Source organism: Erpetoichthys calabaricus, chromosome 2, assembly GCF_900747795.2.
Source record: "Erpetoichthys calabaricus chromosome 2, fErpCal1.3, whole genome shotgun sequence".
In the NCBI taxonomy this organism is placed as follows: domain Eukaryota; kingdom Metazoa; phylum Chordata; class Cladistia; order Polypteriformes; family Polypteridae; genus Erpetoichthys; species Erpetoichthys calabaricus.
In genome coordinates, this window is record NC_041395.2 from 293,364,151 (window position 1) to 293,390,810 (window position 26,660).

At 37.4% G+C, this 26,660-nt stretch overlaps 1 protein-coding gene across 1 annotated transcript in view; it reads left to right on the forward strand.

Annotated features, from left to right (window-relative positions):
• The window catches only part of ablim1b (actin binding LIM protein 1b), a 341,011-nt gene that overhangs the window by 244,786 nt on the left and 69,565 nt on the right, over positions 1–26,660 (forward strand). The window contains exons 7-10 of the mRNA XM_051922460.1: positions 3,205–3,292; positions 5,974–6,032; positions 16,388–16,432; positions 25,922–25,999. Coding sequence (XP_051778420.1) covers positions 3,205–3,292; positions 5,974–6,032; positions 16,388–16,432; positions 25,922–25,999 — 270 coding nt within the window. The remainder of the gene's footprint in view (positions 1–3,204; positions 3,293–5,973; positions 6,033–16,387; positions 16,433–25,921; positions 26,000–26,660) is intronic.

Genomic DNA, 26,660 nt, shown 5'->3' on the forward strand with positions numbered 1-26,660 from the left:
AAAGGTAGCTTGAATTGAGATATTGTGTTGTGAAGGTAAGTTGTATAGTTATAAAATATCTGTTGTGTGGTAAGACTTGTCCAACATGGCATTGATGAATTGGAACACTTGAACTCTTGTTTGCCATCACAGTTTACAGCCTGGCTATGAAGACTCAGGGCCACAGGGCATATGGTAAAATTACCTGTTAAACAGCCACTGATGCCTCCTTGCCAGATGAGTGCTCATTTTGAATCATCACATAAACCGAATCAAAAAATCATGATGGACTGAATAATCCTAAATTGGGTGATGATTTTTTTATTATTATTCTTATTTGGCTGACATCTCTATCCAAAGCAATTTGCAACATTTGAGATGCATATTGGTTACATTTCCTTTGTTTTTCCAATTGAAGCCAGGGCAGGTCAGGGGACTTCCTCAAAGGAACACAGTGTCAGTAGCATAATTTGAATCCACAACCTCTGGGTAGTGGGGACATACTTGTCATGGGTGATTTCAACTTTCCAAACAATGATTGGGAAGCCCCAAATGGGGATACAAAAGAGGAAGAAAAAATGGTATAGATAGCAAATGACTATTTTTTTCACCAAAAATGACTATTTTTTCACTCAAGCCCAACGCGTGGTGACACCTGTCTAGATGTCATCTTTTCAAACAATATTGACAGAATGAAAAGAACAGACATTACTGATGTGGTAAGCAACAATGATCACAACATGGATAATCTTTAAAAACACGCAAATGTACACCAAAACGAAGACTTGAGGAAAGCAGACTATATGGGGACGAGCAAGTATCTACAAAATGTCAAATGGGAAAGAAAAAACTCAGCAACTATAAATGAGAGTTGGTGTCACTTCAGAGATCTTCTGGCCCAGGCTCAAAGTAAGCAATAAAACAAAAAGACCAAAGAATGAACCAAAATGGATAAATAGGAGCATTATTTAAAAAGTAACTGTTCAATAATTTTTTTAAAAAAGCTAGTTAATTTTGACATAGAGGAATACCGGTAACTACAGCAAGAGATCAAAAAAAGCATTTGAAAAAGAAAAAGAGACACTGAAATAAGAATTGCTAGAGAAGTCAAAATGAACTGCAAGCAGTTTTTCAGTATTACTACAACAAAATGATGATACAATTTAAGAAACCTTAGGGACACAAATGGGAAAAACATTGAAAATGAGAAAGAAATAGCAAATGAACTGAATAAATATTTCACCCAAGTGTTCATAAAGGAAGAAACAAGTGAAATGCCTCATGCAGAAGTAAAAACAAACTCTGAATTTACAGATTTTAAAATAGAAGAGTCGGATGTACTTTAAGCTCTCAATAAACTGAAGACCAATAAAACCCCTAGATATGGTGGGTTCTTACCAAATGTATTGAAAGAAATGAAAGCTCTCTAAACCAAAATTAGGCATATTTCATCAGTCACTTCAGATAGGCAAAGTACCTGAGGACCAGAAAGCTGCAAATGTGACTTAAATCTTCAAGAAGAGAGACAAAATGGATCCTAGTAATTACAGACCAATTAGTCTTACTTCTGTGCCATGCAAAATTATGGAAACTATAATAAGAAATAAATTAGAAAATTACCTAAACAAATATTCTAAATAGCAGCCAGCATGGGTTTATGAGAGTAAGGTCCTGACAAACCAATGTTTTAGATTTTTTTGAAGAAGCAACCAGAACAGTAGACATACACAAAGCATATAACATACTTTACCTACACTTTCAAAATTGTTTTGGTAAAGTCCCACACCAAGGATTAATTAAACCTGGATCTCTAGATGGTTAACCGACAGGAGACAAAGAGTACAGGTAACAGGAGAATTATCAGAATTATCTATTTTCTGATTTATATTAATGACATTTATTCTGGTATAGTCAGTAAACTGGATGGCAGATACAGAGGAGGCAGCAAAAAAAACTTCACAAAGACCTGGACAACCTTCAGAACTGGGCAAACACCTGGAAAATGCAGTGCTACACATGGCCAAAAGGAATATCAATTATAAATACAAGACAAGATGGGGCACACTGTCGAACAGGAAGCAACTTCTGAAAAAAATTTAGGGATTTATGTTGACACAACATTTTCATCGACTAAGCAATGCACAGAAGCAATTAAAAAGGTAAATAAAATGTTAGGATGTATCATAAAACTGTTGAATTCAAGTCAAGGGACGTTATGCTCCAACTATATAATGCATTAGTAAGACCACATCTGGAGTATTGTGTTCTGGTCACCATGGTACAAGAAAGTTATACCAGCACTTGAAGCCGTGCAGAGGAGAGCAACAAGGTGCCTCCCAGGACTTAGGGACATGGTCAACTCTGACAGTCTCAGAGAATTAAATCTGTTTAGTCTTGAGCAGAGGAGACTGCATGGGGACTTAATCCAGGTATTTACAATCCTCAAAGACGTTGAAATAGTAGATCCAGCAACATGCTTTCAGCTTAAGGGTGAATCATATACTCGGGGACATCAGTGGAACTTAAGGGGAAGAGCATTTAAAACTGAAGCCAGAAAGCACAGAATTGTGGAACTCTGAAACAAACAACCAAGACATGGAGTTGAAGCAGAAATCTTGACAACCTTTAAGATTAATCAGGATAAGATATTAGGACAGCTTAGCTATGAACTAAACAAATGGGTTTGATGGACTGAATGGTCTCCTTTAGCCAAATTTCTTATGTTCTCATATTTTCATTCCAAAGTCTTAAGCACTACATTACACCTTATAATAACCAGATTAAGATGGTATTACAAACAGAACAAGAATGAATTAACTGTGATCCATGTTTTGGCATTTATTTTACAATAATGAGGCCTTTGATCTGTCTTTGTCTATCCCAGTTACAATTACCAGCTGAAAACCCATGAGAATTCTGCCATATTTTATAGAATGCAATACATTTCTAGACTTCAAAAAAGGTGACAGGAAATATAGAGTATATATTTTTGTAACATTAAATTTAAAGTAATTTGCCAAATGCTGTGATGACACTGGTGCTTGAATGGGCTTACGGAGTCACATCTCCTAATGCAACATGCAGGAAAAAAGAAAATCATGTTAAATATACTGTATATCTGTTAATGCCAGTAGACTGCTGGTACAGCAGGAACAATGCTGTGTTTTGATTAACTCCAGTGAAGCAATAAATAACAAGAAGGTGTTGTGTTCTTCTGTATTGTAGGCTGGAGACAAGCATTATCATCCAAGTTGTGCACGATGCAGCAGGTGCAACCAAATGTTTACAGAAGGAGAGGAAATGTACCTTCAAGGTAAGTCAAGCCTTGTCTCCTGATAATACGTATGATGAAAAATGCATCTTTTATTCAGTCATCTATGATTAATCTCCGAAGGGGGCATAAGCATAATTAGTATTTTGAGATACTATCAATCAAGAACATGCCTTTAAAAAAAACAAACAACCAAAAAAATGCTTCCACTTGAAATGGCACAGAGAAGTCTTAAAATCAGTCATTTTAAAAATTAATTCAATTTTCTCGAATGAATGGATTGATATCTGTTGGATTTTATGTATCCATTATTCTAGACAGGTACATCTATTTTCTATTCTTCTACACATCTATTCCAAGTTTTTTAGATTAGCATTGGGTGCGAGGAAGGACTTAAATCAGAATGGGACACCATTACATGCTAAGATACACTCACATGCTAAAATTACATTAAAGTCACCAGTCTACTTAAATAGTATGTAAATACTGTAAATCAGAGAACTGACAGAAAGCCTACAAACTTCCCACTTGCGCTGGGTTTAAATCCCATACTCTGCTTCCCATGCCTAACTTTTGCATATACCAAGACTATTGAGACAATTTTGAAATGAAAACAAATAATTTAATCAGTTTGACATTAACTAAATATAAATAAAGTGTTGCTAGTAAATGAAAGGGGAGGAAGAGGGCTGTTAGCAAACGTAGTCAACAATGGCAAACTCTTCCATTAACTCCAGGATACTAAACCAAGCTGACAGCTTGCTATGTTTGAGGTGTTATTTATTATTCCATAATCATGTGAAGGGTACTTTTGTGTTCACCTCTCAGGAATTATACAAAACATCACCATGGTGCTATTGTTTTTGCCTCTTGTTTTATACTCCTCTTTTAGTGTTTCTTTTTTCTTTGTGTTATTTTACAGCATGCAACACTCTTTAATATTTATATACAGGCAGTCCCCGGGTTACATACGAGATAGGGACTGTAGGTTTGTACTTAAGCTGAATTTGTATGTAAGTCGGAACAGGTACATTATTTTAATAAATGCTATTGTTGTCCGACTGTAACCAAGTGCTCTGCCAATGAATGATGGAGTTTCACCTCTCTGACCTTTTTATTATTTCTACTTTATTGTCAATGGTGATGGTTTTTCTCTTCTTTACTGTATCACCAGCACTTGCATCAGGTTTGTGTTTCAGAGACATTCTTGAAGAGTGAAGACAAAAGGTTAAGATGAGCTCTTCTGCACAGGACTGTACACGTTATCACAGCAGGCAGGCATCCCTCGTCAGCACGTCTGGTGTACTGACAAGAGACAACTTCCTGCAATGTATGTAACAGTACAAGCAGGCTTGCTATTGAGAATGAATGGAAGTAGTGAGGGGCGGTTCACCAACCACCCAGCACACAGTCACCTCCACTACACTATGCAGCCTGCAGCGTGCGTTCGCCCACCAAGAATGAACACGGTGCGGCCAAAGGCGTGTAGTGAATTGCCCACCACTGCCCCCATTCAACGGGCAGCCACCCGAAGCACACTACAATGCTACCCCCCATTCACCCTCAATGGCCTCCGTTCACCCACAACCGGGTCATCGCATGCAGCATTACCAGCCGCCCAACGAAAATGATTTGGGGGGAGCCGTGTGTAGTGGGCGGACAGCGAACCGCCCCACTAAGCCTCCATCCTGTACACGAGCGATAGCTGTGGCCAAGTGACTATGGACCATGGGTCACCGGTCACCGCTCAGATAGATCTTCATTTTGTGTGTGGTATTACTCGACTGACATTTTATCATCACTGCGTAATATATAATAAAACAGTGCCTGTTCTTCACTCCCTCATATGAGGTTAACTGTGGCTGTCTACTTCCTTGCCACCTTTTAACTCTGCTGTCACCACTCGCACCTTCCATAGCTCCTTCATGCAGCTTTACTTTTATCTTTTTTCTTCCACATTCCCTAACTGCACATTCACTCCACTAGCTCTGCCTCACAGTGCTCACCTGAAGTCACAAGTCAAGTCCATGCGCTGGTTCAAGCCAGCATCTTTCCTGAGATTGCCAGTAGCCACATACCAAAGCCAAAGGACTTTAGCAGAGGAGTGGTTCTAATGAGTGCTGCCTTTTAAGTGTCTGATCATCTCTCTCTTTCTTTGTCTGTAACTTAAACCCAAAGTCAACCGCACGCAGACCCTATGCCCAGCTTCTCAGTATGAGTACGCTGTTTCTAACAGGTTTGTATGACCACACCAATATTTTCGTGGTTAAGCCACTGTACAAATTTTGAACCTCTGGTTGCCACACCATGTGTCAGTGTGCTGTATATTGTAAAGGTTTGGGCTTTATTAAGTTATGCTGCCCATAGTTAATTCTTTCTTTATATTTTGTCCTTTTCTTAGTGCAATTAAATGTTAAAATGGCAATTGTTTAAAATTCAGTTAAGTTTGTTTCTACAGTATTTTCATAATGTTAAGATCAGTTGTTTTCAGAAATAAAAGATAAATTCAGTGTATAAGAAATGGTATATTAGTAGAAACAAATACTAGTAGTTTTGTGTCTTCAATAAAGCATCTGTATGGTGATGGTTATCCTTTGATGATTCTGAGTTTGCAACTCTTCCTATGAAAAAGTTCCAATTTAAACTAGTTCATTAGAAGGTATTGAGGCTGGTTGGAATGCTCTTCATTCTTGAATCTATAATTTGCTTTATTTGTCTCTTAGGATCAACTGTTTGGCATCCAGACTGTAAGCATTCAACCAGAAGTGAAGAAAAACACAGGGTAAGGTCCCTAATGATTCAGTGCATTATTTGATTAACTTGTTGTTACAGTATTCAGTCTGCATCACTGTGCAGCTACAGGCCTCCTTCTGAAATTTAAAAAGTCTCATTTGACTAAATGGATTTATCTAAAGTGATTTATTTGATTGACTTTAGCCATCTTACATATCACTAATAATAAAAATAATAATAATAATTGTATGCACATTTCCATATGCATATCCATTTTAACTTTATTGGCAAACGCAAATTTGTCATGGAATGAGTGAGTGTAGGTGTGTGCCTTGTGGGGACAGGTTTTTCATCCAGAATTGGTTTGTCCCTCATCCCTGATGCTATCAGAATTGGCTGTGACATCCAATGACTCTGTTCTAGAAAATGTGGGTTCAGAAATGTGTGGCTATATAAATATCGTAGAATTTTATTGGAATTTTACTCACTCTGTTAAACAATTAGTTGTATACAGAATATATATGTTAAATATCCTTGATTGGCTCACTTACTGACTGACACAAAATTCTTGGCTATTTGCAAACAACCTAATGAGAAGTTCTACAAACAACCTAAGAAAAACCATTTCCATTAATGAATCGATCTCATGGCAGTGAGGCCCACAAAAATCCAAACTTACCAAAAAGTTAATTTACTTGTGAAAATAAGTGGAGAAAAATTGATGATATTTCACATTTAACACCCAGAAAAGGAAATCTTAGTGCCAGTTGGTCTATGTCAGTTGCACAATAATGCAAATGGTAGTATATAGTATCTGACTGAAAATCAGCAGCATTGTACTGCTTGTGTACTTTTATTTCTCTTTATTTTGTATTCCGTATACAAAAATATACAAATATAAATAATTGTCAGAATTACAGAAGTGATATGAAAAATTAAAGTTTACACATAAGGGTACTTTTTTTTGTAAAGATGATGTGCTACCTATATTTTCAGCTAATCATTGTAGACACCAGTATATACTGTACAGTGGTCTGGTTAATCTTTTCAAGTTAAGTTTATCACAGTGCTGCTGTACTTGTAGTAACACTACTACTCTGGAATGTGCATATAGTGGTCCGTCATACTATATGATTTATGACTAGTATCCATGTTCCAATTTTAAAGTTGTAAATGTTTGTAAGAATTTCTGTTGTCCCTTTTCTTCAAATCCAGAAATGAATCATGTGAGTATATTACAAAGTCAGCTGTAGCCAAACTGAGACATGAGTATAGGCAGTCTGAACTTTATAGATGGTGCCACTCATACTTAAATAATTCACTAAGAGCACATCACTCAAACTTTAGTAGATTCAGTTAGGGTTTGTTGCAGTGAGTAAAAGTACATAAACCTGAATAACAGGAGCTATTTTTTCCTTTTTTTATTGTATCTTCTGACATTCTAAGATACCGCTCAATACATCTTATTTAACAATGCACCCACTTTCTTCTATCAGAATAAAATTACTACATAGTTTGTCAAGAAGACATTTGTAACCAATAAAAAATTATGAATATCTTACATGTCAATGTCTCTTTATAAAATGAAAAAAGCAAATAGAGCTGGAGTTCAGTTTTTGAAAACTGTAATAAGACAGAGATTGGCATTGGTAGAATAAAATATGGGCTTTCTGAGGTCCAGCCATGTTATAATAAATAAGGACTGATGGAGTGAGCTTTTCCAATTTGTGATTTTTCATTGAAGGGCTGAAAAGCATCAGGACAATAAGCATACAACAGTGATCCTCTGCTGCATTAACATCATGATGATAAAGCTGTCATTTAATTTATGGTCCCTAAAGGCCCTTTAGAGATTTCAAGGCTACACTGAAAAAAAGTGTTACATTGAACTGTCTTTCACTGGCTTTGTAAATCACTGTAATTATGTGCTTTCCTATTTAGGATTCTGAATCACTATGGAAACAATGCTGGCAAAGAGTACAGTGTAACAGACACACACACACACACACACACACACACACACATACCATATCCCACCTTGTCACATGGACATAAAGCGCTAAACATGAATTCTCGAGCAGCATGGCACCAATCATTTTAACTCAAATACAAAAACATACCGAACTGAGCAAACGTCTAAGGCCACACAGTTTAATTGTATTAAAAGTATTTCCTTATGCTGTAGCTAAGGAAAACCTCTTGTGGAAAAACAATACACAGAAGAGACTTCAGCATACAAAAGATCATCATGTATGGAGAGACAACTGATAGCAGAATGTCTTAAGCAACAAAGCTGAAATTTTTGGTTCACAGAGATGCCAGTATGTCAGAAGTACAACAATGCCTGTCTATAGCCTTCTGTGACAAATAGTGTTGGCTCTGTCATGATCTGGGGATGCATTTCACATTTGTTTCAAGGAATATGGTCAACCTTGATTGAGTGATGACAGCTGTATTTGAGTCAACGTGCTATTCCTTTGAGTAAAAAGCCTAATTGGCAAAATCTTTACCTTTCAGCATAATAATTCCCCAAATATAATCAAGACCTTCCTGGATTGTATGTCTGCAAGATGGAGTATAAATAGTAGAAGATTGGTCACCTCAGAGCCCCAATGTCAGCATATCCATCCATCCATTATCCAACCCGCTATATCCTAACTACAGGGTCACGGGGGTCTGCTGGAGCCAATCCCAGCCAACACGGGGCACAAGGCAGGAAACAAACCCCGGGCAGGGCGCCAGCCCACCGCAGTGTCAGCATATCTTAAGCTTTTATTTATTAAGGGAAATGAACAAAAAATAGCAAAAAGTCAAAATAAGATTTATGGCAAATATAAACAAAATTATACTGCAAGATACCAAAGCAAATTGCTTCAATTTTGTATTCTAACAGAGGTTACATAAAATACTGACATGGTCTTAAAATATGAAACATTCTTGTTAATACTTTGTATTGTTTATTTGGGTTTATTCTAATATCATATCATATTTTCATGAGCATATTAGCACTTACTGCCCAAATAACAAGCTTTAAAAATGTAGTATTTCAGCATGTGTAGTGTACACACTCAAACACACTTAAGAAATAACCACACACACATCTCAGCTTCATTCCTCACATGAGCAGATACACAAATTAGTACCCGTTTTACTCATTAAGACTTGTATACAAATTGTGAGAGGCCCTATTCTGGTATGTTGGCGTACATTGTACAAAAGAAAGTCAAATGTAAAATGCTCAAAGAAAACTGCTATTTACTTGGAATGAGTTTTGTGTAAGAAATTCACGCTCACTTGTTTTGGGAACAACAGGAACGGACACATAAATAAAGCAACCCTGATTACTGCATCCTGAATAATTTGCTGTTGTTTGTCAGATAATGGTTCTGAGGCATTCAGGCACAGGCCTGAGCTGCTTTTAGGCTATTGTGTTATGTGTTGTTATATTTTGCAAGATTCAAAATGGCATGTGTTGTAATTCAGCTATGCAGGGAAATATGAATTTTATTGTACTCTGTACACTTGACAAACAACTCTTAACTGTATGATTACATTTTATTATGTTTTTTGTCAAATCAAAACCTTCCATTTTTGAAAAAGTCAATGCTATTGGCCCCTTGCATGTGGTCAGTAAGTTTCCAATACCAATCGACATTCATTGTTATGCTCTTTGTGTGGCATGATGTGAACTCACAATAGAAACAACTCAGAGGAAACAAACAAATATGCAGATTATGCAATAAAGTTAAGCCATAAGGGAAAAAGAATGAAGTGGCAGAAACCAATTACTATTTTTTTAAAGTGCGCAATGAATAATTCTTGTTGAGAATAACATTAGAAAGAGAACAAAAAAGAATGGCATGTTTGAATGAGTAAAATGAATTAGTAACTTTTACTGTTTCACGTCAGTAGACATTTATTCAAATCCATAATATGATGATTTGATGCCAATACAGAGTTTTTTGGAAGGATTTTTAAATATCTTTATAACATTACCAAATACCACTTCTGTGGTTGTTGTCTGTAGTAAGGAGCGGTACAGTAAGCTCTGTGTGTCTGTCCTCAAGTCCACATACCAAACTCCCCCCTGTTCTAACTTGGGTGGCAAGAATACGTTCTGTGGTTCATAGTATTTATGTTTCTGGGGTTTAGGGTAAAGACTCTTGCAAACAGTGAGGTTTTCTCTTTTCATTTTACTTAGTCACACTAGCCACCAACCCATCTGAGAAACATCTGACATAGGTTCAAGAGAGCACCAAAAACATGCTTACTAGTATTGAGGGCCTTGAAAATCTCTAGAAATCTCTGACCTTTGAATCCTTCTCCACCTGCTGAAGAATGCTGTGAAACTACACACATGCTAAACAAGATATTGGTACACTTTGTTCACCAAAGCATCACAGTGTACCCAACCATGCCTAGACTGTTCTTTCCTTGAAATAAAAGTTGTACCAATGATCAACTCACAGTTGTATTATAGCCAACCATTGTTAAAAGTTCTTATCCATTCCTTCCCTCATCCCATTTATTTTCCTTTTCTGTCCCCACAGCTGAGCCTGAGAAACATCTGTCAGAAAGTTGGGTGTAGAATATGGTGATGATCAGTTTTTTAAAGGTCACCACTTACTCTCAGAATTTATCAATTAAACTTACAGTATTTTTTTTCTTGGCAGGCCCTATTCAGCTCCCTAAATGTCCCCAAATATACAGCACCGTGATCCATATTCATATGATGATTGCTGGCAATACCATATATGTGCATTCTTGAAATGTTGAATCCACAACTTTTTAAATGGATAACAATGAAAACAAAAATTAGAATGTTAAGGAGTATACTGTGTGTAATGTGGGGAGTAGTGGCAGTGGACTAAAAACCACAAAGCTGCAAGTTCAGCCCCTGCCTTTTACTTACTAGCTCCATTTGTTTAAAAAAAAGTACTTTAGATTTGGACTTTTAAAGCACTTTGCATTCACTATTGAAAGAGTTGCATAAAAATTAAAATATTTGCTTGTTCCTGTAAGTAGTCAAGAGTCCAAAAGTTCAGCCATATTTTATGCTTTGTACATGTGCTAGTATACCAGGAATGATGACCTGAAAGAAAACAATGTGCCTGTCACTTGTAGAAATACTCGGACTGCTAGGTATTTGTCATGTTTATCATTTAATTTATCCATCCATCCATCCATCCATTTTCCAACCCGCTGAAACCAAACACAGGGTCACGGGGGTCTGCTGGAGCCAATCCCAGGGCACAAGGCAGGAACCAATCCCAGGCAGGGTGCCAACCCACCGCAGGACACACACAAACACACCAGGCACACACCAAGGCCAATTTAGAATCACCAGTCCACCTAACCTGCATGTCTTTGGACTGTGGGAGGAAACCGGAGCGCCCGGAGGAAACCCACGCAGACACGGGGAGAACATGCAAACTCCACGCAGGGAGGACCCGGGAAGCAAACCCAGGTCTCCTAACTGCAAGGCAGCAGCGCTACCCACTGCGCCACCGTGCTGCCCTCATTTACTTTATTTAATATACAATAGGTTTGCAAATGTGCTATTTCAACTGAGTTACTGCCTGGATAATGCTATTTATAGCTTGAAATATTGTATTGGTTGGCACAGTTAAATGTTTTTATTCTTCATTATGAATGTAGTATTTTACATTATTTAATTTTCTTTTCTGCAGCAATGCAGTTATAATAAACATCTGTTCAGTGAATTATAGAATTTTACAAAACCATGCTGCTGTGCATATTAACTAATAAGCCTTTTAGTACAACTAATAGCAGGAAGACAACTTTGAAAATCACATAATTTTTAGGCTAAGTAAATCATCATTACTTTTCACAATACAGTATGTTCTTTAGATTTTTCAGTTCACCTGAATAAAATAAAGGGCAGCACCATGGCACACTAGTAAACACTGCTTGAATTTTGGTTTCATTGCTTGTGTGATGAATGTGATGTTGTTCTCTGGCCTATGATTAAATTTCAAACAAACCATTTATATCTTTTATGGAGGAAATATTTGATATTACCCCTTGACCCTATGAATTAATAAGTTTTGATAGTGTAAGGATAAATTGATTCTAAATATTACTTTGAAAGAACCCTTGACGATGTAGGGCAACATCATGAAGCATAGCTGTGGTCTTTTGCTTCTTTACTAAGTTGCCTGCTACCACTACGTTGTGACACAAGAAGTTTATTGGAGTTTTTAATCTTGAATACGTGATTGATAATGAGTGGAAAAGCTGAAGACTTTTTTTATTACTCAGAAGGTTAGTGCCCTACTGAGTCCTCTTACTGACAGTTTTCCCAGAAAGCCATTTTTATGAGAAAACAGCTATGAATGCCTCCATATGGCATCTAAAATAACTGTCTAAGATCTGTTGCATCCATATTGTTCCATTGCGAATTTTTGACCACCTCCTGGGCTAGATTTTTCTGTCAGTCTTCCCCATTGAGTGACAAGAATTATATAACAGACTCAAAGAATAGGAAATCAGATGATCAGCACAGTACTGCAGTGACAAATTTCCCTAAGGTGTCTGGAAAGAGCAAAGAGATTTTCAGGAAAGCAATTTTCAGTAATCTAAAGAAGAAAGAACAGGAAGGAAATAGCAGGTAAAGATGTAGCTGAGTTCAGATCAGAGATAAAGGATGTGAAAATACAGTAATCTGAGGCTTAAGGACCACAAAAGAATTAAAAAACATACAAAACATCAGACAATTAGAAGCCAAAGACATTCTATAAATAATGAAAGACACATGAGAAAATAAATCAACATTCAATGCAAAAGGGGCATGGATGAGTGCAAAGTAGTAGTTTGCTAGATACCCAGTTCTACTTTATCTTTGCACAAATAAAGAAGTTTTATGATAGTAATGCCGCATGGAAATATACATTATTGCTCCAGTGAAGAATTTGTGATAATATGCACTTTGTTTTGTGGTTCTTTATCAATGTCCATAGTGTGGCACTGTTTTATTCAGCTCCCTTTTGCTGTTAAGGTTGTTTATTGTGTCTTCTGCAACTTCCTAAGACAAACTGCGAGTCTTCCTGTCATAAGAGTTTAAACATTGAAATTCTCTCTTGAAGTAATAATTCCTCAGCTATTTTGAGTTCAATTACTGGAAAAGAATTTTCCTTGGAAGAGTGAATCTTAAAGCTAGTAATCCCCATGGAGTTCAGATGGATATCAGAGTGTGTGTCTAAGAGCTCTAAGGAAAGTCATTTTGAGGCTCCAAAATACACAATGCTTTCAGTTCCCAAGAATCAATGAGTTAGCTTCCTGGCTTGAAACTGGGTAGTTTCAAAACCCAAAGGGAATGGGTGAGCTCCTTGACTCCAATGAGTTTTTAATGGAAGGTGTTGGTTCTGCTCATTGGAGTAGGGTCCATTTCCCGGTACAGGTAAACTGCCTGTTCAAAGGTAAATGGGTCTGTTTATCAGAGTAAGCTTAAGATGTATCCCTTCCAGGTGACCCTTGGTCTAGCAGAGCATACAGATAGGCCATCTGCTCAATACACTTTTGGTTATCAGGTGAAATGCCTAAAGCAAGATGGCCAAATGTTGGCTCATTGTAGAATTGCAGATGATCTCTGTCACCTAAATAAGTGTTCTTCTGGAATGTAGGTGGGGTAGCATCTGGCATTCCACATCTGCCAAGTGTCTTCTTTTAGCAGCGTAATCTTTGTGTGCCACTGAACCCTGAGCAGCATAGACTAGAAAAGTGGACTTGACCTTTTCTGGATCTTTTGTGCACAGTGCACACTCTTTATAACATATAAAAATATATTCTTTTGCAACACAACATATAGTATACAGGATCATTACTGTCATATGTACAGAGTACAGCAAACTCTTACTTGCATGTGCTAATCAACATACAACACATTGCCACTGTCAGGTTCCATGATAGGTAAGTATAACTACTTTATCTCAAAACGTCTGCCTTCCTTACCTGCTGAAGAACAATTACACAAACCTCTACACACACACTTTTGGGGCCATGATTGTGGGGAGCTGCAGCTGAAAGGTAGGCACCAGCCCATGGCACTAAATCAATTCTTCAAAGGGCTCACTCAAACACATTTACACCAGGGCATTTTAGAGTCACAGATTAACCTTAATTGGGCATCTTTGGAACAGAGGAAGACACCAAAATTCTTGCATTAATATTAAATATATTATATTATATACATTATATTCAGAAAATCAGTATTCAAAACAAGATTCAAAACCAGATCACTATAGATGTGAGCCAGCTATTCTAACCTTTACACCACCATGCCATCTGTTATATAATAAATACAGTATATTACAGAAAGAACACTAATTATGAGTTACTCTTAAATGGGATAAGTATCCCAAGAAGAGAAAAATAATCGAAAATAATGTGTTTAATTAATCTAAAAACATAAGGCTGAACACCATGTATCAATTAAATATTCTTCCTTTCCTTTGTTTTCTAAACCACACATCCATTTTAGTTCAGAATTGCAAGAGTAGTTGATGTCTACTGCAGCAGCAATAAGTGCAAGGCAAAAACCACCCACAAGAGTCCCCTGTCCATTCTCAGGGAATACTGACACACAACCATATTAATTTATACTAGCCCAATTTATAGTCACCAGATAGTTTAATATACCTGCCCCTGACATAAAGGTGGATGTGAAGTTAAGATTCATGTAGTGTAGGCATTCTCTTAAGCAATAGGCAAACCTGGGACTATGAAACTAGCAGGTGGTAGCACAAACAATTGTGCCACTATGCTGTCTCATGTGTTCCTTTGCTGCAGATTAGCAGGTACTGCCTTTTTTAACACAACATCAGAATTTCTCCTAAGCCGTCCACAGGATTTTTTTCAGAATCATGATTATTGCACTGAATTTCATGCTCTACAGGCCACTCTGTAAATGCTAGCAGTAACTAAAGCCCCGAGCCTTCTTTTATTAAAGTGGCAGCTACTTTTTGGACTGCCTACCCTCTTCTGTCCTCAGTGGGATTTCAAAAGACCCCTATTGGGTTGATCAACTGCCATGCAATGTCTTAGAGGATTAGGTGTTGCCCCTTTAGCTCCTATGACCTATGTCTGCCTGTGTTGTGGGCCTGAAAATCCCCTTTATTCTCCTCCTTCGCATTGATTTGTTGAGAAGTGTTTTCAGTTGTTCTATAGTTTCTCTCTGCACTTGACTTCTCTTGGGTGTTTTGCCTGTCCTTTCCCATCCTCACAGTTTTATGGTTCTTTTACCACATAGACAGCTAATCACATAAGTCAGATCTGGGTACTCATTTTATTCTTCTGTTGCCAGGACACTTACATAAAATCACACCTTTTCTTAACTAGTTGGTCTGGTTTAGCAGGTCCTGGAATTAAACACAAAATTAACTTATTATAGGTCTTATGTTGCCTAATGCAACAGATTAGCACTAAGACGCACACGATAATGGAAACTTGAACTAACAGCTTTACAAATGCTCTGAAAGTATGGAAAATGTAAGTCATTTATGAGATGTTTTATTTACCTGCATAATGCTTTATATTGCATCCTGGCTGTGTTATGTGGTGTCATCCATGTTTTCAAATATCAGTGCCTGGTACTTTACATAATAGAAGGCTTGGTGGGTTAGTTGCTCCTGGATTTGACAGAATAGTCTATTGATTCTGGAATTTATTACAATACCCATGATTCTGAAAAGAATCCTGGGGATGACCTAGAAATAATTCAAAGGTTAAGTTTGAAAGGTCATTGTCTGTCAGTCTGGGCCAAAGGTACACTTACAGGAAAATAGAAAGATTAATTTTTGGATGCTGAGTGACAGAGTGGGAGGCAGAAATGAGCACTGTAGCATACTTTGTATTGTTGGACACAGTATGGTGGGTAAACCTCTCCCTTATGGTCAGTAAGTGACTCAACTGCTCTCCTTGGATAGGCCCTTTTGAGGTGCAGTAGATTTTGCTTCGGAATATTTGTGTGAGGTAATAAAGTAGCATAGTGGCTGCAATTCTGACAGAGTTGAAGAGTTCTGGGTACAAATTATAATCCGAGCACTTCATTTATGTGGTTTTATACATGTTTTCCCCATGTCAGCATGGGTTTCTCCAGGAATTCCAATTTCTTGTACATCTCAAAGCTGTGTAAGTTAGAATGATTTATGACTTTGTCCCAGTAAAAGCGAGTGTCCCTCTTTTGAACCCAGTACTGACTAGGTAGGTGGCTGTGTACTGCGATGGAAAAGTGGATGGGTGAACGTGAATATGCTTAGTTTTTCAATAAAACTTTTTTTTATACAAACAGCATCATCACAAGCGCAGGGACGACTGTGAATAATAGACATTTTAAGAGTGGGTGTCATCTGTCATGCAAAATGAAAAATGTTCCTTCTTCCACAGCTCTTACCTCCTGCAGTAATGAGTCTCAACAAAACAGAAAGGCAGGTACTGTATAAGCTATTGGCTGTGAATTGGCATCATTCTGTACATTCGCCAGCAGGAGACTAAAGAAAGGGAAAGCCATCTTATCTTTCTGAAGCTCCTTGCACCTGGCGACTGCTATAGTTTTTAAATAATATCATTGAATCACCTCCATCCACTATGTAGTATTGTAGCCCTTATCTGAAATTTTCTGTTTCAAACAAGGATCCTAATATTGCTGATGCAGAAGGCTTCATGGCCCAAGCCATGTCTTCTGTCTTTGCAATAAAAATTAAAACTATTAATATTTGATCTTACTCCATTTCAGATTTATGAGCTACAATTCACAATTGACTCACCTAAACATGCATGCTTTAGTGTTCATGTTGTATCTGTAGCCAAGTTTAACACCATAAATTATAGTCATCTTAATTTAAATATTGTATTTGCACAACTCCACCCTTGTAGTGCCCAGAATGCTGCTTCCATCTAAGAAAAATGTTTTTTTTAACAAAGTCATAGAGCACTCACTTATTTTGTTTCATTATGTACCCTCCACATCATTTGACTGCTTTAATTCCACAGGTTCTTCATGGTTGCTGTCATTTTTTTGTCTTATAAAGCATTGAGCGTTGCAGTCCAAGAAGCTTATTAAATATGTGGAACACATTACTGAATTTATGCATGTGCTCCCCTAGGCTTTTGCAAAGCTAAGATCTGCATTACTTTACTATGCTGTGTATTGTTGCCGTAAATGCACCTGACGTTCTGTATCACAGTAACTTCTGCTCATTTAAACTCATACAGCAAGTATCGCCTTAAAAGAAATGTAACAGTGGACCAGCAACTAATGCAGTGGCTTTATAATACACTAGTGGAAAGTGAAAAATAAACACACTGCAGGTGCCACGCAACAGAGTTGGGATTCTGGTAGGAGAATCATCTGAAACTGTTAAGAACATGATTATGTGACATGGTTTATTTGGTACATAGAATATGAAACCTTATAACATACCTTCAATAATATTAGATGTTACCTCCCTGTGCAATTCAGACCTGCACTCTGGCAAGCAAACGATCACACAGTTTATGAATGTCCTTCTGAAGAATGCTAGCCTATGCCCTTTTGACCTGGAAGTGTAAATTGATCAAGGTTAATCAGCAGTGGATGGGTGTGGGAAATACATGTTCCATTCCATTCTTGTATGTGTTCAATGTATACATGCTAACCAGGACACTTGAAGAACAGCCTCTAGAGTACCTTCACTGTCATGGGCAGAATGTGCACAGATTTGTCTAGCTGGAAGAGCACATTTTGCAATATTAACTCAACAAACACCAGAGGTAAACAAGCAATGTAGTTGACAACACTCCACACCAAGATGCCCATCATAGGCCCTGTGCATCACTGTTGTATACACAATGAATGTAGCTACTCACCAGGGGCCTCATGTATAAACGGCATGTACACACAGAAATGTTGCGTACGAATGTTTCCACGCTCAAATCGCGATGTATAAAACGTAAACTTGGCGTAATGCCACGCACATTTCCACGGTACCTCATACCCTGGCATATGCAAGTTCTCCGCTCGGTTCTGCAGACTGGCGGCACCCAGCATCAAAGCAGTGCTACTGTTCCTGGGTGGTTACCCTTTCTTTCTTAGATCCACATTCCTGACGCAGCTTTATAAATACACTGAAACTAACTGTATATTGTTTATTAGTGTAATGCATCTGATTGTAATTAACCTACAGCAATATAATGGTCCAGGGAATAGCCATAGTATTCCAAATACTGCTTTAGCGTTGTTACTCTCACTGCATCTTCTTCTTCTTTCAGCTGCTCCCGTTAAGGGTTGCCACAGCGGATCATCTTTTTCCATATTACTCTCACTGCACTACTCGGAGTATTTATATCACTGTATCTGAGTTTGGAATCACAGCACCAGCTGATCGGAAAGAGAATTACCGAGATACAGCATCAAGCACACGCTGCCTCAGCCACGGCAAAATGCTTCAGAGCCTTTCCTGTAAGGACCTCAAGGTTCAGAAACAGTTTCATCCCAAGAACTTTAAATGCACTCAATCAGTCCATCAAGTGCTCCTTGTAGAACTGTTTGTACTTATAAGTACAATCACCTCACTGTAAACTTGCACAACAGTTATAACATCACACAACCTGCGCCACTTTATAAAGTGCGTAGTTACATATGATGACAATATCATTTTTAAGATGAAATGCAGCAAAATATGTTGATTATATTATACAGATAAACCTTTAACTTCATATAAATAATCTATATTGTTAATAATCAAACATGTGAGGACACGGTGCCGCAGCGCTGGCTAGTTCACAGATTATTCTATACCTCGTGCTTTATTCTTGCTGGGCTGGCACGACACTGGTAGGATAGATAGATAGAATAATTAAACACGTACTACGAAGATATTTCAATGTTCCTTAAACGTTTTGAAGAATTGTCGTTCTAAGCTTACAGATGGCTTAACGTCTATTACAGAGCCGATTGTGTGGCAATTGGGTATTTGGAGAAGGAAAAGTAAGGAGAAGAATTGGAGGTTAGTATTTTTGAGAGACAGTACTGCTGCGATAAATTATTTCATTAAAGGTCGAGCATGGCGCAGCAAGCATCTTGCGTGAGACATGAACAAGCACTGTGCCACCATGTTTAATAACATGCTTTCAATCCTGTCATCATGAAAAAGATATCCCGTATACATCTCAGTATTTTAATTATTCAGAGAGCTGTAATATTATGAATGTAAATGATTCTGTGTCCTGTCGGAGAAAGAGAAAGCCCATTTAAGAAGCAGGTAGTGATTCACACACATAGAGCACATAGAAGATCAAATACAGAACAAAGCATTTAACGGGCTACTTTAGTTATGATGGGATTTGAGAAACTAGTAAATTAAATGATTTTAAGATGAAGTTTATGGTGTTCTGCTTTAATGGCAAAATAAACTACGTGATTAAAGTGGAAATTTCGAGATTAAAGTTGACATTTCATGCTTTTTTCCCACTGTGTGCCTATTTTTTTTGTCTGTACCCTAATAAGCTTTCATATGACACTCAGACGGTGGGCTATGACTCGCCTTTTCACGGCGACTTTGATATGTGATTTCTTTTTTATTTCGGGCACTGTGCGACTTTGTGAACTTGAGCTTTCGAGTTTCTCCGACACTTTGTCACTCGATCAACTTCCTTTTGTTGATTATACCTCTGTTTAAACCAACAAATAGTACGTTTTTCCTTTGCCTCCACTTGGTATTTGCTGAAATTCTTATATTTTCCCCTGTGCTTTTCCCATTGTCTTTTTACAGAAGGCTGAGCTTAAGGGCTATTTATATTGATTTGCATATTCAAAGAGGCGTAATTCTGGGAGGAGTTGGGGCGGGACAGAAGGCGCGTGCATGTGCGTTACTTTTCATGCTGATCGGGATTTATGTAGCAGAAGAACGTGGAAGTTTACGTCTGGATTTTTCTGTGCGTACGCACATTCCCGCTTTTGTGCTTACGCCATGTTATAGTGTGAGTTCTATACACAGAGTTATACATGAGGCCCCAGGTCTCTGTTGAATATATACGTGACAATCACTCATTCCCAGGCTAAATCTGCTTTCATCACAAAAGGGGACAGACTGCCACCAATCCTTCCTGACAACCCATTCAAGGCACCACTGCAGGCATATGTTGTGGTGATGAAGAGTGACTGGCAGTCATGTTAGGGAAACAGTTACAGTGTGACAGTGGCTCTGGTTTGTTCTGCTGTGGCCATTTAGTCTGTCAAAGCCTACTTCTCTGATGCACTGGTCTTAATATGCATCTATACATCTGGGCTATCCTGAACCATGTCTCTAGCTGCGGATACCCTCCTATTCTCACAGTCACTAACACTGTAAGAACCAATCTTAGAAAGTACTGTAATTCTTTAAGTTAAGTTAAATTCATATTAGTGTTTGCTTAGTCATAGACATAGACAATGGTATAGCCTTTTACCCCTTGTAAGTTAACAAGAGATAGAACTCTCTTGCTATAACTAAGTTTCAGTGTGACAATTGAGTCAGTTGTTGTTTAGAATAGGTCCCAGTGCTCAGGGACTTAAAAGACCCATTTTCAGCATAGAAATGGGTTAGGGTTAGGTTATACAGTTTTCTGTCCGTTTTTAAATGGTTCAGAAATGTTTAGAAGTGATTTGTAATGATTATAAATGAAACAAAATTTAAACTTTTCTTTTTTTTTTTTTGCTATATCAATTTTCTGTCTTTTGTGTGAACTGTTTTACATTGAATTTTTACTAAAGCTTTTAAAAACAAAGATTTTTTGTCTGTGGAATCATTTCAACGTGTCAGGCTTTTGCTGAATCCCATTTCGTATGCTAGAGCTGCTGAACTATGGTAATTTTGGGAAAACGCAGCTACACATTTTGTCAGAAAACTTGCCATCTGAAGGCGTTGAACTTGAACATCTATACATCTGGGTTATCCTGAACCATGTCCCTAGCTGTGGATACCCTCCTATTCCTACTGTCACCAACACTGATGCAATGCGTACACTTCCTATCCAATTCATTCCTTAGAAGGGCTATCCTGCTTTGTGAAGGCAAATTTTATGACCTAGCTCAATCTCAGTTAATTGCACAAACGGTGTACAATGACATCTAAGATGCACGAAGAACACTTCACAGAGTACTGTACAGCATGTGTCAATACAAACAATTTTTTCCATTACCCTGTGAACATCCCCTATTGATTGCAGTATTGTGTTCTTCACCATACTCTGTCACCATGGGATGCTTCATTGAACTTTAAACTTTGATCATAACCGTGTCTGCTGTCTGTCTTTACCATACTGTATTATAGTATTCCAAACTGGTTATCCTTTGGGGTTCTTTTTCACTTTCCACTAGTTCAGATAATACCCTTCATAGTGAGCTCTACTACAGAGACAGTTACAAAGTCCTACCAAAATGAATTTTTCAATCAATTCAACCCCTTGCATAAACTGGCCAGTCAGGAAGACTTTAGACTGAAAAACATAAGTCCAGGTGTTCAGTTCTTTGAACTCTGAAGAGTGTTACGATTACTAAAAAAAATACTATAGGCAGCATATAAAGGTATAGAAAGGTGCCATATAAAGAAAATATTGCTGTTGTTGCCTTAGGGGGTCTGATCCTAGTGGCAGGCAACCAAGTTACAGAGTAGTATTTAAGGTGAGGAAAGGCAAAATGAAAATAACAAAAAAGATGAAGATTTTAGCTCAATTTAAATTTTGGGTTATATAATATAAAAAGCAAAGCAACTATTGATTTCTGATTTCTGATTCACTAACTTTAGTAATTGATGGTGCAATAATATTGTATCTCAGTAGAGTAAATAATAACAACCATTTTGTGGTAACTCTGTGTAATGGGGACCTTCTGTAGTGTATTAATTAAACACTTATTGGTAACACAAACAAAGGTCTTGTTAAATTCTTGTTGTATAGCAATAGTTGACTAATACATTATAGGTTGCCCATATACTAATGTAGTGCCACTGGTATTTTGTATATTTCAATAACAAGCATTTGTTAAGCTCTTATTACATGGCATAACTAATACAGTATATTACAGATCTAAACATCTTGCATTCCAAAGTGTTACCCATTTTGGTGACACTTTAATCACAGTTCAACAAAGGTGGCACACACGTTAGCAACACAGCCACACAGCCCTAAAGATATCTGTACTAATCTCAACCCAGTTACTATCTGTGTGGAGTCTGCACATTCTTCCTAACCTTGTGTTGGTATATTCTTGGGAGTACTCTGACTATTCCAAATCCCAAATATACCTAAGGTTATTTAAAAAATCTGGACTGATGTTGTGTGCTGTGTGTTTCCTATGACAAAACGATACCCCATTTGGATTGAATACCAATGCTGCCTCACATTTTTAAGAATATGGAACACACACCTGATCACGATGTGGAATTTATGTACTCTCACCATATATTTGTGTGTAGCTCCTGTATGGGGTTTCATTCCATGTGCTAAAAATGTACATCTTAGATTACCTGGTAATTCTTAAATGTTCCATAGTTAGTAAATGTGATATTGTGATCTTATCTTTGCTCACTGCTGCCAGGATAGACACAGCCCCTTATGATGCAGTAGTATCTGGGGATAGATAGTTTACATTTTTGCATTTTTACATTATTGGTATTTAGCATTAGCAATATTGCTTACTCAAAGAAAATAGTTTTAAACTATGACATACATGGTGAGGTGTATGCTATCATTTTCAACATAAAATCAAGGAACGGGCAAACGATCAGTTGAACACTGCCGTATACAGTACAGTGATGTCATCAATTTTCAAATCACTGTCTATATTATATACACAAATTGCATGTTAAGTATCATTAAAAGGCACATTATGTTTTTCGTACACTGACAGTTGAAGTGACTGGCCGGAAGTTGTGAAAATCCCCTCCTTAACATCAAAATACCACGTGTTAAGTGGCAAGTCTGTACTACTTTATCCCCTGCATTGCAATCAGGTTATCATCGCAAGCACGGTCATATACTATATGATCCAAAACCACTTCATTTAAACACCTGTTAGAATAGAATCCAATTTTTATTTCAGATTTTATTCTGAGGTTTGCATTTTTTCTGAATCATGAGTTTATTTGTGTTGTTGAATTTATTGTTTTATTTTCTTCCTGTCATGCCTCATTATTTTAAAATGCATGTTTTAATTTACCATTGAGTTAATTGTTGTTAGAATTTCTGTTATGTTCAGTGGAATTCAACCTACTCTTATTAAACATGTTTACACTTAAAGTAAAAGTCCAGCACACTTTACAATAACCACATTACAGTGTAGATTGTAGAATTTTGACTTAAAATCAATCTGTACATTTTATATATATACTGTATATACACTACCAGCCAAAAGTTTTACAACACCCCTATTTTTGTCCATTTTTATTAAAATGTAAACAGTTCAAGTCTGAATAACTGAAAATGCTACAAAGGTATGCAGTACACTGCAAAAAGGTAAAAAAAAAAAAAAAAGATTACCTTACCAATAACTAAAAAATAATGTAATTTACAGAATTATACAAAAAGGCCTTTTTCAGGGAACAACAAAAGCCTAGGTCACATTACATGACTTTTCCAGCAGTTTTCAGTTTTAGCCTACATTTATATTATCCTAGCTAGTCAAAGGCAGTCGGCGGCCCACTCCCATGAAGCAGATCACCCAATATGACATAGGCAGTGACTGAGACCAAATAGTCTGTGCCTTGCTACCCTTAAATAAAACAGGTTGGATTGTCTTTAGTTGGAGGGGTGAGCCATGTGTGCAGGAGGATGAGCTGACAACCAATGAATACTCATCTGGAAGTAGAATGCATAAAATGTAGCAACAAAGAATAAGTAACATGCATGTTTTAAACTTCACAAAGAGAAGAGAAGCTTATCTGTCTGATATCTGGTGTTTTATGGACTAAAACAGTATGGAAAAAAGAGCCAAGACTGCATCTAAGTTCATGGCAGGTATTACCCTACAGCACTGGCTCTACTGTATCTGGCAGCACAAGGACTGTGCTGAAGGGAAGTTTGTCTGTCCGATCTCTCCTATTTTACACACTGTAACAGAGTGGAAAAAAAGTTAAAAAAAAAAAACGAAGGAACATCAGCTCTGTCAGGTAGTATGCTATTAGTTGTCAGAAAAAGAGGCAAGCACAATGGCGCTAGAAGATTGGTTAACCAGTTGGTAAATTGGCATGGGCTGTGATTTTCAGTTGTATAATTTGATGTAGTGCAGTGACCATAACAGTGAGTGCAGTTGGCAAATCTGACATAACCCAAGACAAAAAAATCGCGTGATGTGATATCAGCTTAATGGGCAACAAATTTGTTTTTCTACAGTAACAGTAAGTTAATTACTTTATGAAATTTGATGCAAACAATTCCTATAGATATATTATGTTTTGTTGATTACTTACAAACACTCTGTCTAAATGAAGGCAGTACTGGAACAAACTGCTGCCACATCCTCTGAAGCATTATTTGGACAATATTGCACTATGTATTGCTATCATAATGGGGGAAGAAAAAGATAATTAACAAAGGAAGACAAATAGACCATTATAGCCCTTAAAAGTGTAGGTCTTTCCTTTACAGAAATTGCAAAGAATATCTAGGTATCAGTGACTACAGTTTTCCAACACCACAAACTTCTCTTCTGATTCTGTTGTGGCTTTGGGTCTACCAGACCTTTTCCTGTTAGAGTTTCCTCCAGTTTCCTAATTCCTTTTGATGGTGTCGGAAATTGTAGTCTCTGGCACCCTGGCCTTCTTTTCAGTTTCTTAAGAGTTATAATGGTCTGCCTGCCTTTCTTTGTTAATTGCCTTTCACATCACTATTATGAGGAGTACAATATATACACTACTGGTGATATATATTTTTAAATTAATATATATATATATATATATATATACAGTATATAGTTCAAATAAAAAGTATTACTCAGTAGACAAATGAGGGTATTTTCCTTTGGATCAAGGACATTTGAAAATCAGCCCATCATATGTGACGGGGATGGGGATTATACACTTGCTTATACTCATACAAATTCATCTCAGTTTTGGATATATATCTCTTAATGTGTCAGCAATATTTCACCATGAATGCAATTTTATGCATATTGTTTACACGCCTGAATTAGGAGATGACAAACTGACAGTTGCAGAGTGGTGGCTGTGAGGCTAGGGATCTATGCCAGCAATCGGAAGGTTCCTGGTTCGAATCCCGTAAATGCCAGAAGTGACTCAACTCCATTGGCCCCTTGAGCAAGGCCCTTAACCTGCAATTGCTTCGTCCTGAGAATGACGTTAATCTACATCCAGCTCTGCAAGCAGATCACTCCAATTTACAGGGAAAACCTGGGGGTTGATGGCAGAATTGGCTCTGTAGCCACCATAAAAAAACCTGACACTGTTCCATTGTGGTGCTGAGGTGTCACCTGCTGCACTTGAGTCCCAATCCGGGTGGTTCATTGTGTGGTGGGTGCTCCCAACCTTAACTGACAATGCCAGCAGGTGGATGAGCCTGTTACAGACAGTAATGCCATTAAATAATCCAAACAGTCACTTGCTATAAGGTTGCACTCCTTTCCCTGACTTCATTTAGAGGCTCACAGAGAGAACAGCTATAAGAGCAGAGCAACTCACAACAGCAGAGGCTGTACTACTCTATATACTACTCTGTACCACCACTCTATACAAAGGTTTACTTGCTCTCTAAATTACAAGTGGCACTTGACTTGAATCTAAGTCCAAAGGCTGGAACATGTTGCACTTTCTTGTCAATATGCATGAAAGGTCTCTGTTGCTAGCAAGATTCTTGTTACTTCTGTGTCTCTGTGTGGATTTTAAGAATGGTGTGGGAAGAAATCATATAAATCTGAATTTTAATGAATGACAATACATTTTATTGCAGCCCACAAGATCTTCTTCCGAAAGCATTTCTTCCAGACCTGGTTCAAGCATACCTGGCTCACCGGGTCACACAATCTATGTAAGTATACTAAAATTTCCCTGTCTTTTACAAAATGCATGTAATTTTGTCACTTAGTCCTTACTATTAGATAATATCGGTACAGAGGGTAATACATTTATACTTATTACGCTCCAGCATGCCCTATGTACACTTTAAAGATGTTGCCCAAAAGTAGAATTTACACTAAGTTCTATTGTATTTTTTATTGAACTATATCATATTTAGAAACAAATTCAACAGTTTTGTCAACTTGTTTTTAAAAATAATTAGAAATTACTAAAACTGACTACATTTTGATAGGAGACTGAGCGTTTAAATGTTATAAATGACGTTCTTCCCCCTTTTCCTCTAAATGGTGTAATAAAAGTCATCTCCGTGTTGGCCATATGTCTTTTTGATGATTATAATTAATGCACTACCAGCCTGTCATAGTGTCTGAGCCATGCAGTCCTCCTTTATCCCAAGCATTACTGTTTGTTAGATTCTTGTAACTATCATTCTGCTACATCCCCACCTCTCAACACCCACATTTATTGCATTGCCATGACAGTAGTGTACAAAGTGCAGTTCAAGCCTGGAAAAGAAATCATTTAAATTATATTAAATTTTTAAATCAGTGTAATCAAGATGTAGATCTAAACACATAAAATGTTAGTGTATTGTAAAATGAATTTAGTCT